This window comes from Monodon monoceros, unplaced genomic scaffold (genome assembly GCF_005190385.1).
Source record: "Monodon monoceros isolate NGI ecotype Baffin Bay Population unplaced genomic scaffold, NGI_Narwhal_1 Super_Scaffold_10, whole genome shotgun sequence".
Taxonomy (NCBI): Eukaryota; Metazoa; Chordata; class Mammalia; order Artiodactyla; family Monodontidae; genus Monodon; species Monodon monoceros.
The window spans coordinates 17408733-17423834 of record NW_021703766.1 but is presented as its reverse complement, the minus strand read 5'-3'; the positions used below and the strand labels follow the sequence as shown (position 1 = coordinate 17423834).

The 15102-nt window shown below is 38.3% G+C and overlaps 1 protein-coding gene across 1 annotated transcript in view; it reads left to right on the top strand.

The window, feature by feature from the left end:
* SNTB2 (syntrophin beta 2) overlaps positions 1–15102 on the top strand; it is a 97496-nt gene that overhangs the window by 57679 nt on the left and 24715 nt on the right. The window contains exon 4 of the mRNA XM_029213518.1: positions 4969–5111. Coding sequence (XP_029069351.1) covers positions 4969–5111 — 143 coding nt within the window. The remainder of the gene's footprint in view (positions 1–4968; positions 5112–15102) is intronic.

Genomic DNA, 15102 nt, shown 5'->3' with positions numbered 1-15102 from the left:
TGAAAATCATGGTATAAGTATTTACAACTTTGAAAGTTTTAGTCTTTCAGTTGTGTTTATCATTGTTTCTATATTTTTATATGCTGGTTGAAAACCTCGATTGAGTGGTAATTGTTCTGTGCTTTCAGCAATGTTAGAAATCTTCATGATTTTAAAAAGGTAATACATTCACATAGTTCCAAGGTCAGAATAAAAATTAATAGGTGATGTCTTACTTTCCTTCTGCTCCCTCATCCGCCTAATTCCTACCCCTTTGCGCCCAGGGAGGTAATCACTTTCATTCCTTTCTACTGAGTCTTTTGAGAGTTTCTTTATGCAAATAAAAGCAATTATGAATATATATTCTTCTTCTTCTCTTTTATAAAAGAAGATGGCATATTATGCACAGTACTTTATACCTTGCTTGTTTCTTTCATTAGGCAATAAATCCTGGAGATCTTTCCATATCAAAGCACAGAGAGCATTCTTTTTTACAACTATATAGTTTTCCATTGTGTAGCTGTAGTTAAATAAGCACTCCCCCCAGTTTTGTTGTCATAATCTTTTGCCATTACAAAGAATGCTATAATGAATAACCTTGTAGTTTGTCCTTTCACACATGTGCTTTCCAAACTCTTTGGTTCCTGAGTTCAGATAGATCAGATAACAAGGGAACACACATTATCTGAATGTATTTGGTTCTTAAGTTTCTAGTAGTGAGCAGTAAAACTTTGGTTAGAAAGGGATTTATCCAAAGTTTTACATCATTTCCTGAGCTTTGATCGTTAGAGTTCATAGAACAGGAGATATTTCTATACCTGTAGGATAAATCCCAGAAGCACAGGTTCAAAGGGTATATTAGTAATCTATCTCTATAAAACAAATCACCCCCAAGAGTTAGTGACTTTGAAATAACATTTACCTCCCACAGTTTCTAAGGATCAGGAATCTGGTAGCAGCTTAGCTTCCTGGTTCTGGCCTGGGACGCTTCATGAAGTTGCAGTCAAGCTGTCAGCAAGGGTGGCAGTCATCTGAGGGCTTGACTGGGTTGGCAGGTCCACTTCCAACATGATTCATTTATATAGCTGTTGGCAGGAGGTCTCAGTTTCTTACTGCTTGTTGGCAGAAGTCCTCAGTTCCTTGCTACGCAGGTCTTTCCACAAGATTGGCTGAGTGTCCTCGAGACATGGCTGTGGGTTTTTGTCAGAGCAAGTGATCTGACAGAGAGAACAAGATGGAAGCCACAATACCTTTTATGACCTAGTCTCTTCTCTATTCTTTTCATTAGAAGTGAGTTACTAAGTCCAGTCTATACCCCAGGGCTCCAGCTCTTAAAGGGAAGAATGGTAAAGAATTTGTGGACATCTTTTTAAACTACCACAAAAGGTATATGCATTTGTAATTTTGATAAATATTGCCAAATTTGCCTTCCATCAAGATCAAACTAATTTAAATTCCCACCAGCAACGTATGAGAGTTGCCAGACCTTTAAAGTGAACTTAATTTGGTTTATGCTACATACAGACAAGTAGAAAGGAGAAAAATAAAGCCACAAATTCATCACAGTCTGCCCTTTATGGACTGTATTTATGTGTGTGTTTCCTCCACTCAGTTGTGAGCTCTTGGAAGATAGGAGCACATTTTTCCCAAATCTTTAGTCCGCAGAGAACTTAGCCTAATGCTTTGTAAATAGTAGATGTTCACTAATTTTTTTCCTTTGTCTACATATATACATGCAAAAAGCAAGCAAACAAGTCATTAATTATAAAATACTGTCCAAGAACACAAGCTCAGGGTTGGAAAATAATACCAAGTCGAAAAGTTTCAAATTCTTTAAAAATAGTATCACGGAACTAATCCAAAGTGCTGTTTCTAAACTATTCATGATTGTTACTTTTTCCAAGTAGTTGTTTAGGTTACCCAAATCAAATACACTTAGAATAAGTTGTTCAAGCAAGACTGGATACCATTTCTCAGAGGTATTATAATGAACTTATGTATCTGATAAGAGTTGCCTTTTTTAACGGTAAGATTGTTTAATTCTATGAGTATGAAAATGGTCAGGATAATTTTAGATCATGTAATCTTTTTAAAATAGGTAAACATTTATTTTAGCAATAGATGTGTTTCCTGAAAAGCTTGCATATGAATGAAACTGTTTCAGTTGTAAAGAAAAGATAGTTATCATTTATTTAACTTTAAATGATCTCTCCTTAACTTATCTGTTTGTTATTTCACATTGTCATAAATTGAATTTGCTTAAAATAGGGAAAACCTATGCTACAGATGTTTGGTAACCAATAGATAATCTGTTCTGAGCAAGGCACATCTATCTTTATTGATACTGATTTTTATGTGACTGATAGTTTACCTTTTAGTTGGTTATATTCTTAAGATGGAATCTTCTTTAAGTCCACCAAATGAGGGGACATACGTTACCTACGAAATAAGTATTTTTAAGCATTTGAGTGTTGGTAGAAAAGCCAAGACAGCCAAAGAAAGCTTTGTTGTCACAGTTCCTACCTTGTCCCTGGTTATCCTCAAACTGTGTAAAGACTCAAATTTGGAACATATACATTAAATCAGGATCAGTGGAACAATTTATTTTTTGCTCTATGTTTTCTATTGTAATAATAAAATACATAAGTAGCAGAAGTACATCACCTCTTAAAAAGATTTGTGGGATGAAGAGATTTAGGGAATGAATAATAACTATTATTAATTTTTCATCTTTAGTGCTATTCAACTCTAGTTATTAGAAAATAAAATTTGGAGAAGGCTATTGTTTGGCCAGGTGTATGCATGTGTGGGTATTGAAACACAAGCAAAGTAGCACCCTAACTTTAGTATCCCTTTTTTCTCTGGCCAAAAACTCGATAGTGGGGGAAAAAAACACCTCAGTAGTGGAGTCCCAAGGCTGCTTGTACTGATACCACAACCAAAAACACATACTACATATAGCAGGCAGCATTTTGATTCCAGTGAAAGCAAACAGTATCCTTATAAGTTAAGGCAAATAGGCAAACAGAATGACTTAAACTGAGGTTTCATTTTTCTCCAATGGTAAGTAGAAGAGGGAAAAGATATTCTCCAAAAACTAAGGACTCAAAAGAGCTAAAGAATTAACAACTTTTTTTTTTTTTTAATAATTTATTTGGTTGTGCCCTGTCAGTTGCGGCAGACGGGCTCCTTAGTTGTGGCATGCATGTGGGATCTGGCTCCCTGACCAGAGATTGAACCCAGGCCCCCTGCATTGGGAGCATGGAGTCTTAACCACTGTACCACCAGGGAAGTCCCAAGAATAAACACTTTTTAAAAATTGTTAATTGAAAGAAAAGTTCTCTGTCTTGAAATTGCATATTGCTTGTATTGGCATTAGCAGTTTTCCTTTCTCTTCTTTGGGAAGAAATACATTTAATTTAGGTTTTCTAAATGCATATACTCTGATCTAGTGTTCAAAATCTCTCTTATAACTTAGCAAAAAAATTAATTAAAAAAATCAGATAGTCATTTTATCCCTTCGGGAAGATACATTTTTACATTATTTTCCCTATGAAATATTATCCATAACAATCTCGGAGGCAAAGACTTAGTAGTGCACATAAACTAGAAATCCCTTCGGGGTATCTATGACCCCAAAATTTAAGAATCCAAGAGAACCTCTTTACAGCTGATACTCTCCCTCCAGACATTACTTCAGACGAATATAGAGTCTTAGAAAACTTGGGTTCACTGGTAAGGAAAGTATTAATTATTTCTACCATACTTTGCTTGAATACTCAGGGTTGGGTCATGTATTTTGTGCTTTCAGCACAGGGTCGAACATGGGTAACTTCACTGGTGGGAATTCATTTCCCCTTCCTGGAATCAGCTCATGGCTCTAGCTAGGAGAAAAGCATCCCAGTGGTAGATGTTATAGCACAGAACCGAACCACTCAGGTCACTTTTCAGATTATAGATGGTATTCTTAAGGGGCTCTGACATGTTCATATTACCTTCAGAAGTCATTAAGGAAGAGAAAATAAAAAGCAGATCTGAAGACAAGTAAGAGACAAGTAATTCATCAATTTAAATTCACCTTGAAGCCATCAGTGATAGTGAGCAGAAAAGATGAGGGTTAAAATACTCTGTTGTTAAGCATTCCCTGCTCAAAGGTCTCATCTTATGAAGGCAAACATTTTGATGATACCAGGGCTTTTCTTGAACATAGTCTTTTGTTTTTTAGTCTTGGATCCTTGACAATATGTAGTGGTTGTTTTCCTACATTTTTAAACCATCATAGAGATAACTGAGTTTTATGCAATTAAATGCAATGGTACACTTGAAACTGAAACATAAACTTCCTGAACTATAATGGGGAATTCTTTGAAAATAGTTTATATCAACATTTTCCAAAATACAGCATAATTGGCCATATTGGCGTTTTAAAAAGATAAAATAGAAATTAGCAGAGTACGTTGCACGAAGTATAGGAATTGTGTTGTTTTGGAAATTTTTAAATTCAGTATTTATATGTATGTGTTGAGTTGCAATGTAAAATGTAGGTCTTGATCAAAAATATTTGAAAAACAATGATGTTTATATTATACAGACTCATTTGGTAATAGTTTCTATCCTGTACTTAGAAGATGTTACTCCCACATCAGACATATTAAAACTATTATCATTTTGAGCAGAGTACTATGTATTTAATTAGAATTGGTGATAATTAGTTATTGTGGAATAGGGATAAAACTGTGTCATATCATTAGAAAATGTCTGTAACTCACTCAGGGAGAGCTTTCTCAAACTACACAATCCACCTCACACCTCCCAGTGGAGAATCCCTGCCAGTGGGAAGGAACCTGATGGGATGTTTCCTTTTCCTCACATCTGTTAGGAAGGGGAAACAGAATAGAGACCCACTATCTTAGGCCGTCACTGAAGGAACTTTTACAGTTACAGATCATTATAGTTAGCTCTACTTTCTGGATTTCACCAATGTAACAGGCAAAACTAGATGGTGGAAGACAACAGTGGAGACCTGTCCTCATGGCTGTGACTGAGAAGGATTTGCTGCTTTATGACTGTATGCCGTGGACAAGGGATGCCTGGGCATCACCGTGTCATAGCTACCCTCTTGTTGCCACAAGGTAAGACTAAAGACAAAAAAATAAAATGTCTATCCTCCTGTAAATCTACTAAAGAATTTAAAAATGAATTCTATTATCTTTTAGGTGGCTAAAATAACATTTAAGTAGCTGATGTAGTTGATTTAGACAAAAACTTTTCTTTCACAACCTTATTGATTATTTTGCAGCTCCTAGCTCAAAATAAATGGTTTCTGTCACTAGTATTTTTGTGTATATTTTTTAAGATGTTGAAGCAGCTTCCTAACTGCTCTTTTCAAGACTTGCTTAGTCATGAAGATAAGTAAATAGTGGGGTTTTTTTCCTTTACTTTATTGACTGTGACTAGAAAACCACTGAAATAGTGGCAGCATTTTGACTGAGTGATGAAATCATTTAAACAAGACTGTGATACCGTGGATAAACCACACAACTCAGCCAAAACGTTCTTCAACTTCTCTTTCTAGTATAAGAGTACATAATTTTGATTCCATCAAATAAACATTTATTTGACCTGAAGCAACAGGATGTTTCTAGCATGTCCAATGTGGGGAGCTGGAAGGGAAAAGAATAGAGAAATGTAGATTTGGGGACCAAGATGTCTTAAGAAATTACTAGAAAGTAGTTATCTAGTGTGAAACTAGAAAACATGTTCACGTTCGGTGTTATTTGGGCTTAAAAAAGAATCAGGTTTTGGGCTTCCCTGGTGGCGCAGTGGTTTAGAGTCCGCCTGCTGATGCAGGGGACACGGGTTCGAGCCCCGGTCCGGGAAGATCCCACATGCCGCGGAGCGGCTGGGCCCGTGAGCCATGGCCACTGAGCCTGCGCGAGAGGCCACAACAGTGAGAGGCCCGCGTACCGCAAAAAAAAAAAAAAAAAAAGGGAGCCCCAGAGAAAATACTTGGTAGTCAGAAAGACTAAATGGTGGAACCATCTGGTATGTCCCACAGGCAACAGTATGGGGGCTCCTGCTTTCAGCAGACAGAGAGTCACGTGAGGCAGAGTATTCTTCTATTCCAGGAAGGTTTCTATGTTATGTAGGATTTCCTTCAATTTGCCAAGTTCCCTTACATATATCACTCTTTTTATAAAAATATAATTTCCACATAGCTTTTCAGGAGTTTCTGTGTAATTTAGAGCTGGAGCCCTTAGATCACAGAATAGAGATAAAGGATTTATTGAGCCTCAGAGTTAGGGAAGTGTGCCCTCATTAATTCCTTCAGGACATAATGGTCCTTCAGAAAGACTGAATTTAACCATCAGTTTCTCTGGTTTTATTTATTTTTAAAATTCTCACTAAATTATAACCTCCTTGAGGTCAAGAACTATGACTTAGCTCAGCATTTCCCATAATGCTTCGTGTATAGTAGGCCTTCAATAAATCTTAATTGAAATAAATTCTGTTACTTAATTTACAGTTTCTGTTTTAGTTATATTGGGAGCATGACAGGAATTGTAACAAAACATGTAGACATGTCTCAGTAGATATAATTAGAGCAATTAAATTTATATTTTCTAAAGAGTTAGAGCTTATGAATATGACTGTCCAGATCTCTTAAGCTTAACTATTATGGAGGCTTATGCTCTAGTTATGATCATAGAATGCAAGGAGGGTAGCTATATCCTTAGACATTTCCTTTACTGGGTGTTACTGGAGGGATGGAGCAGAAACCTATGACATCCCCTAGATAAGCCTTTGTTCAATATAGAAATTTCAGTCTCATAAACAAATAATTTCTGGACATTGACTAGACTGGACCTAGACCACCAAGGTACTTTGGGACTAAACAAGGAAATGGGGTGGTTGTGTGGGTACTCTCAGTGTGGTATTAATTTGCAACTAAGGAAAAGATATAAATAAGATTTAAAACTCTTAGAAAAAAAATACAGGAGTAGATCTTAATGGTCTTGGCTTAGGCAGAGCCTTCTTAGATACAACACCAAAGCACAAGCAACAAGAGAATAAATAAATAAATTGGACTTAATCAAAGTTAAAAACTTTTTTGCTTCATATGTCACCATTAAGAAAGTGAAAAAACCCGTAGAATGGGAGAAAATATTTGCAAACATATATCTAATCTGGGACTTGTATCTAGAAAATATAAAGAACTCTTACAACTCAATAATAAAAAGATAAATTACCCAATTAAAAAATGGGAAAAGGATCTGAGTAGACGTTTGTTCAAAGAAGATATGCAAATGGCCGATAAGCACATGAAAAGGTGCCCGGCATAATTAGCCATCAGGGACTTGGAAATTGAAACCACAATGAACTATCACTTCCCACCCACTAGGATGGCTATAATTAAAAAGATAGTATGCAAGAGTAGACTAGGATGTAGGAGAAAATAGAACCTCATACACTACTGGTGGGAGTGTAAAATGGTGCAGTTGATGTGGAAAAATCTGAAAGTTCCCAAAAAGGATAAACATAGTCACTGTATGACCCAGCAATTCCACTCCTAGGTTGTATATCCAAGAGAAATGAAAAATGTCCACACAAAAATTTATTCATGAAAGTTCATAACAGCATCATTCATGACACCTAAACAGTGGAAACAATCCAAGTGTCCATCAGCTGATGAACAGATAAACAAAATGTGGCATATCCATACAATGGAATTTTTTTTTTTTTTTTTTTGCGGTACACGGGCCTCTCACTGTTGTGGCCTCTCCCGTTGTGGAGCACAGGCTCCGGACCCGCAGGCTCAGCGGCCATGGCTCACAGGCCCAGCCGCTCCACGGCATGTGGGATCTTCCCGGACCGGGGCACGAACCCGTCTCCCCTGCATCGGCAGGCAGACTTTCAACCACTGCACCACCAGGGAAGCCCATACAATGGAATATTATTCAGCAAAAAAATAAAAAATGTTCTGATACACACTGCAGCATGGATGAACCTTGAAAACATTATATTAAGTGAAAGGAGCCAGATGCAAAAGACCACATATTGTATGATTCCATTTATATGAAATGTCCAGAATAGGCAAATCTATACAGACAGAAAGTAGATTAGTTGTTGCTAGGGTTTTTTTTGGCGGGGGGGGGGGGGGGCTGGGAGGGAGTTGGGAGAAATAGGGAGTGACTGCTAGTGGGTATAGGGATTCTTTTTAGGGTAATGAAAATGTGCTAAGATTGTGCTGATGGTTGCAAAACTCTCATTATACTAAAGTCCATTGAACTAAGTGGTAAAGTATATGGTATGTGAATTATATCTCAGTAAAGCTGTTATAAATAAAACAAACCCCAAAAGCCAACAAGATTTAATAGAAGGGAATAAGACCAATCCTTAAACTGAGTTTGAGTTCTTAATAGCTACTTATATTAGGTAATTGGGAGCATTGTTACTTAATCTTTCTGTGCCACAGACTTTTCATTTGTTAAGTGGACCATAATGAGATAGAGGGGGTGTGAGTATTAAAATGAGTCAATACTTTTAAAATGCCTACAGTGGTACCTGACACATTGTAGGCACTTAAGTAAGTGTTAGCTTCTTTAATTATAATAATTATTTATTATTAAGTGAAAATATGTCAAGGAAGAATTTGTGTAAAAAGTATAATTGGTTTTTTGACATTGTTAAAAGAAGAACTTAGCTCTAAACCAACAGTTTTTACGAGTAGTGAAAGTTTCATATTAAATGTGAGGAATTCAGATATATATTTGTTTTTGTTTTTGTTTTTATTATTTATTGGCTGCATTGGGTCTTTGTTGCTGCGCGTGGGCTTTCTCTAGCTGCAGTGAGTGGAGGCTACTCTTCGTTTCGGTGCACGGGCTTCTCATTGTGGTGGCTTCTCTTGTTGCGGAGCACAGGCTCTAGGCACGCGGGCTTTAGTAGTTGTGGCACACGGTCTCAGTAGTTGTGGCTCAAGGGCTCTAGAGCGCAGGCTCAGTAGTTGTAGCGCACTGGGTTTAGTTGCTCTGCGACATGTGGGATCTTCCCAGACCAGGGCTCGAACCCTTGTCCCCTGCATTGGCAGGCAAATTCTTAACCATTGCACCACCAGGGAAGTCCCTCTTAATACGTTTAATTAATTAATGAAACAGCAAGGATTCTTCACTCCTTGCTCAGGAAGTACTGGTGGATTAGGAGCAAAGGTGACAGGCAGATGAGAGGTTTAGTTTTTCCATGTGGCTGTGTTGGCCAAATGGAATTGGTTGAAGTCACTTCTTGATAGAATTAAGGGGGCTTAATCATCCTCTGCCTCCTAGAGAGGTTAGAGTATCGCCACTGAAAGAGACCAGAGGAGGAACCCAGACCAGAAGGTATCCAGTAAACAGAGGCAAAGCCAGAAAGTGGTGTGCTTATGTCTCTTTAGTGTGGAGGAAAGAGGCAGTTTGAGATACATATGAGTAATGAGAAAGGGCTGAATGTTCACTTTCACTAATTCTAATACTTTGGAACATGTTCTTATGAATGGATGAGATACACACACACACAGGGTAGCATAAACATATAGAGAAGGAAAAGATTAAGGACTTTGATGATCCAATAGCAAAGGTAGATAGTCCCTGATAAATTAAGAATTAATTACAGTTCAAAAATCAAAGAAGGGAACTTCCCTGGTGGTGCAGTGGTTAAGAATCCGCCTGCCAGTGCAGGTGACATGGGTTCGAGCCCTGGTCCACGAAGATCCCACATGCTGCAGAGCAACTAAACCTGTGTGCCACAACTACTGAGCCTGCGCTCTAGAGCCCGTGCTTCACAACAAGAGAAGCCACCACTCGCTGCAACTAGAGTAAGCCCGCGCGCAGCAACGAAGACCCAGTGCAGCCAAAAGTAAATAAATAAAATAAGTAAATTAAAAAAAAAAATCAAAGAAGGGCTTCCCTGGTGATGCAGTGGTTAAGAATCCACCTGCCAATGCAGGGGACATGGGTTCGAGCCCTTGTCCAGGAAGATCCCACATGCTGCAGCCAACTAAGCCCGTGCGCCACAACTACTGAGCCTGCTCTCTAGAGCCCATGGGCCACAACTACTGAACCCGCGTGCCACAGCTATTGAAGCCCGCGCACATAGAACCCGTACTCCGCAACAAGAGAAGTCACTGCAATGAGAAGCCTGTGCACCTCAGCGGAGAGTAGCCCCTGCTTGCCACAATTAGAGAAAGCCTGCGCCCAGCAATGAAGATCCAACACAGCCAAAAATAAATAAAATAAATTTTAAAAATCAAAGAACACTGTTAGGGTAATATAAATTAACATGAGTTAACCATTTATATTGGCTTGCACATTTATAGATTCTTGGAAACCAAAAGTGTGTGTGTGTGTTTACTTAATAGCTGATATTTCGGCATGGTTGAGGAATTAAGTAAAAACATGAAAGTGGTAAATGAAGAGGATTTTTATTTTATTTTTATTTTACACATTTCTTGAGGTTAAAGCCAGGTACAGGATATAGGTAGAAAAATAGATATAGGTGCCGTGGATTTTGCAGGATGTGAATTTTGTAGTCTTTTCCTATAATCTTTCTTTGACTGGAAAAGAAAATGATCCAGAGAAAGTGTGGCTACTTTATGATGTGGAAAATTGAGTGGTGTTGTGCTTATGGGACTTAACAGGGCAAAAGCTGCTGAAACGCCTTTGCATGAGCTCATCTGGCCTCCCCACTAAGGGGGCCTTTTGGCAGTGTGTTCTAACCAACTGCTGTGCAGCAAGAGTCCAGCAGCTGGTTTGAATTAGATTCCCTCTGCCAAATATTTCATAATCAAATCTGTAGGAAAAATTCTCCTGGACTTTCTATTTTTTAATGTCTGATTTGGGATTAGCAATCAAACTGAATATGGTAGAATACACCCTGTCACTTTCCTCATACTTTGTCTTACTTGGATCATATGTGGAGTAGTTTTGAAACTTATTTAACTCTTCCAGAGATAGCTAATGTGTAATTGGCATGTTGGTTCTACAGGGATCAGCCCAGGGAGGTGGTTCTCAAATTATACTTTCATGGATCTCTGGGGATTCCTTCTTCAGGGGGTCTGTAAGTTCAAAACTATTTTCACAGTAATACTAAGATGTTTGCTTTTTTCATTGTTGACATTTGCACTGAGGGTTGGTAAAATTGCTGGTACCTTAGCATGAATCAAGGCAGTTGGCACCAAACTGTATGGACTTGCAGGGAGAAAACATACCAGTTTAACCTCAAAATGTCTTTGTTGAAGCAGTAAAAATTACTAGTTTATTTAATCTCAACCCTTGAGTATTCATCTTGTTAATAATCTGTGAGATGAAGTGGGAAGTGCTCAGAGTCCACTTCTGCTTCATACTGAGGTATGAGAGTTGCTGCAGAGGAAAGCATGTGTGGTTGAGCTGCAAGCTGAACCAGCGGGTTTTTTCATGCAACACCATTTTTTCACTTGAAAAAACAACTGGCTGACACACTGTGGCTGGTCAGACTTGGGTATTTGTCACACATTTTTTTCCTAAAATAACCAAAATGAATTTGTCATTTAAGGAAAACACTGATGGTATTTGTTAACAATTATAAATTTCTAGCTTTCAAACAAAAATTAGAATTCTGGAAAACTAGTATCTGTCTCTGTGAGTTTGATAGCTTCCCAATACTTAAAGACTTGTCTGATGAGATCATTGGTGATACTAGCAAATGTGACTTTTTGATATAATAAAATGCTTTTAACATTTGGAAAATGTGCATAACTCAATGAAAAAATATATTCCAAATGACCAATACATGATGCTACAAAATCATGCAAGGGTAAGAAAGATCTATGCAAGCTGCAAGAGAGACCAAAGGATTTTTAATGTAACAGGATATGAAAACTTTATTGATAAGTTTTCAGATACTATATTGCAACTAACCTTTAAGAATCCGCTGTTGAGTTTTGGTTTGGTAGACAGAAAGATAACCACAATTATCTGAAAAGGCTATAAATACTCCTTCCTTGTCCAACTGCCTAGCTGGGTGAGGCTTGACATACTTAAACTGCATACTGCAGCAGAATGCAGAAGCACATATAAGAATTCAGCTCTCTTTTATTAAGCTGGATATTAAAGAGATTTGCAGAAAATTTAAAACAATGCTACTCTTCACTTTAATGTTTTGTTGTTGTTTGGGAAAATATTATTTTAATAAAAATAAGTTATATTAACATCTAACCGGTTTCTTATTTTTTATTTTTAAATAAATTAATATTTTAAAAATTTCTCAGGGCTTCCCTGGTGGCGCAGTGGTTGAGAGTCCGCCTGCCGATGCAGGGGACACACGGGTTCGTGCCCCGGTCCGGGAAGATCCCACATGCCGCGGAGCGGCTGGGCGCGTGAGCCATGGCCGCTGGGCCTGTGCGTCCGGAGCCTGTGCTCCGCAGCGGGAGAGGCCACAAGAGTGAGAGGCCCGCGTACCGCAAAAAAAAAAAAATTTCTCAGTTTTAATTTCTCATTATAGTAAATATCAATAAATATAGTCCATATGAAGAAAGGTGTTTCGGAGTATTCAGTAGTTTTTAAACACTTTTTTAAAAAAGTAAATTTACTTTATTTTTATTTTTGGCTGCGTTGGGTCTTTGTTGCTAAGCGTTGGCTCTCTCCAGTTGCGGCGAGCAGGGGCTACTCTTCATTGGGGAGCAAGGGCTTCTCATTGCGGTGGCTTCTCTTGTTGGGAGCATGGGCTCTAGGTGCACGGGCTTCAGTAGTTGTGACTCGCGGGCTCTAGAGCACAGGCTCAGTAGTTGTGGTGCACGGGCTTAGTTGCTCCGCGGCATGTGGGATCTTCCCAGACCAGGGCTTGAACCCGTGTCTCCTGCATTGGCAGGAGGATTCCTAACCACTGTGCCACCAGGGAAGCCCCCTCAGTTTTTAAGAGTGTTGAAGTGTCCTCAACAAAGGGTCCTCCTTTGTTGAAGACTAAAAAGTTGGCAAACCATTAGTTTTGTGCTTCTTAACTGTGGCTACACATTTGAATCATCTGGAGAACTTATAGTAAAATAAGGTTGACTGGGCCCCACCCTAGACCAGTTAAATCTGAATGTTTGAGGATGGGAGCCAGACATCAGTAATATTTAAAAGCTGTGCACCAGGTGATTCTAGTGTAGAGCCAGGGTTGAGAACTATAGTAATTAACTTGGCTAAACCGGTTGGTAGATTAGAAGAAACTGCCTTTTCCTTGAGAGACACAGGCTTGTCTTTTATCTGAACCAGTAGTGACTCCCTGGCAATGAAAGGAAATGTGAAGGAGCATCCATTTACTCTTAGATGTCATCTGCTCAGGTTACTGCTAGAGGAGTAAAGGAAGGAACCAGCAAATTTGTAGAAAAATATTACAGGTATACAGCCTACAATGAAGCTAAGAACAAGACATTTTATTTATTTATCTTTGGTATACATTTCTCATCCAAGTTTTAAAAAATCCTATGTGGAAAATATTATCTGCTGAGTGATTCCTTATAGTGAGGTAGTGTGTTCTGTTATACTGATCTACTTCGAACTTGTTAAAAATAGGGAAAATATTTTTGGAAGAAGTGAATAAATTAAACTATATTAAGTGGTTGTCATGAAACAAAGTGTTGAATAGTTTAATGACTTTAAAAAGAACTGCTTTCTCCTCTTCTTTCCATATGTATACTTCACTGTTACTTTTTTAGCAGCTTTATTGTGATATAAGTCACATACCATACAGTTCACCCATTTAAAGTATAAAGTTTAATGGTTTTTAATATGTTCAAAGAGTTACAGTCAATATTAGGACACTTTCATCACCCCAAAAAGAAACTCCTTACCCATTAGTAGTCACTCTTCATTTTCCCCTCCCCCAGGCCTAAGCAACCACAAATCTACTTTCTAGCTCTGTAGATTTGGCCTATTCTGAACATTGCATATATGTGGAATCATGTTACATAGCCCTTTATGTCTGGCTTCTTTCACTTTGTGTAATGTTTTCAAGGTTTATCCACGTTCGAGCACGTGTCACAACTTCATTCCTTTTCAAGGCTTAATGATATTCCGTTGTATGGATATAGCACATTCATCAGTTGATGGCCATTTGAGTTATTTCCACTTTTTTGACTAGACTGTTATGAATAATGCTGCTATAACACTCAGGTACAACTTTTTGTGTGAAGATATGGTTTTTTTGGCTGTGTTGGCTCTTCGTTGCTGTGCGTGGGCTTTCTCTAGTTGTGGCGAGCGGTGCATGGGCTTCTCATTGCGGTGGCTTCTCTTGTAGCGGAGCATGGGCTCTAGGTGAGCAGGCTTCCGTAGTTGTGGCATGTGGACTCAGTAGTTGTGGCACGTAGACTCAGTAGTTGTGGCTCACGGGCTCTAGAGCGCAGGCTCAGCAGTTGTGGAGCTCGGGCTTAGTTGCTCCGCAGCATGTGGGATCTTCCCGGACCAGGGCTCAAACCCATGTCCCCTGCACTGGCAGGAGGATTCTTAACCACTGCACCACCAGGGAAGTCCCTCTTTTCACTTTCTTCATAGTGTCATCTGAAGCACAGAAGTTTTTAATTTTGATGAAGTCCAATTTATCAGCCTTATATCGCTTGCATTTTTTGTGTTATATCTAAGAAGGCTTTCCCTAATCCAATGTCACAAAGACTTAATCCTATGTTCTCTTCTAAAAGTTTTATAGTTTTAGCTCTACATTTCATTCTTTTATCCAAATGAAGTCAGTTTTTGTATATGGTGTGAAGTAGTGGTCAAACTTTATTCTTTTGCATATGAAAATCCAATTACCACAGTACCATTTATTGAAAAGACTTCTTTCTCCATTGAAGTCCCTTGACATCCTTGTCAAAAATCAGTTGATCATAAATGTGAGGGTTTATTTCTGGACTCTCAATTTTATAGTTTAGTGGTAAGTTTTGAAATCAGAAGTGTGAGTCCTCTAACTTTGTTCTTTTTCAAGGTTATTTTGGCAATTCAGAATCCCTGGCATTTACCTATGGATTTTAGGGTCAGTTTGTCAATTTCCGCAAACAAACAAACAAAAAAAGATGAAATTCTGATAGGCATTTCATTGACTCTGTAGATCAATCTAGGGAGTATTGCCATCTTAAAAATA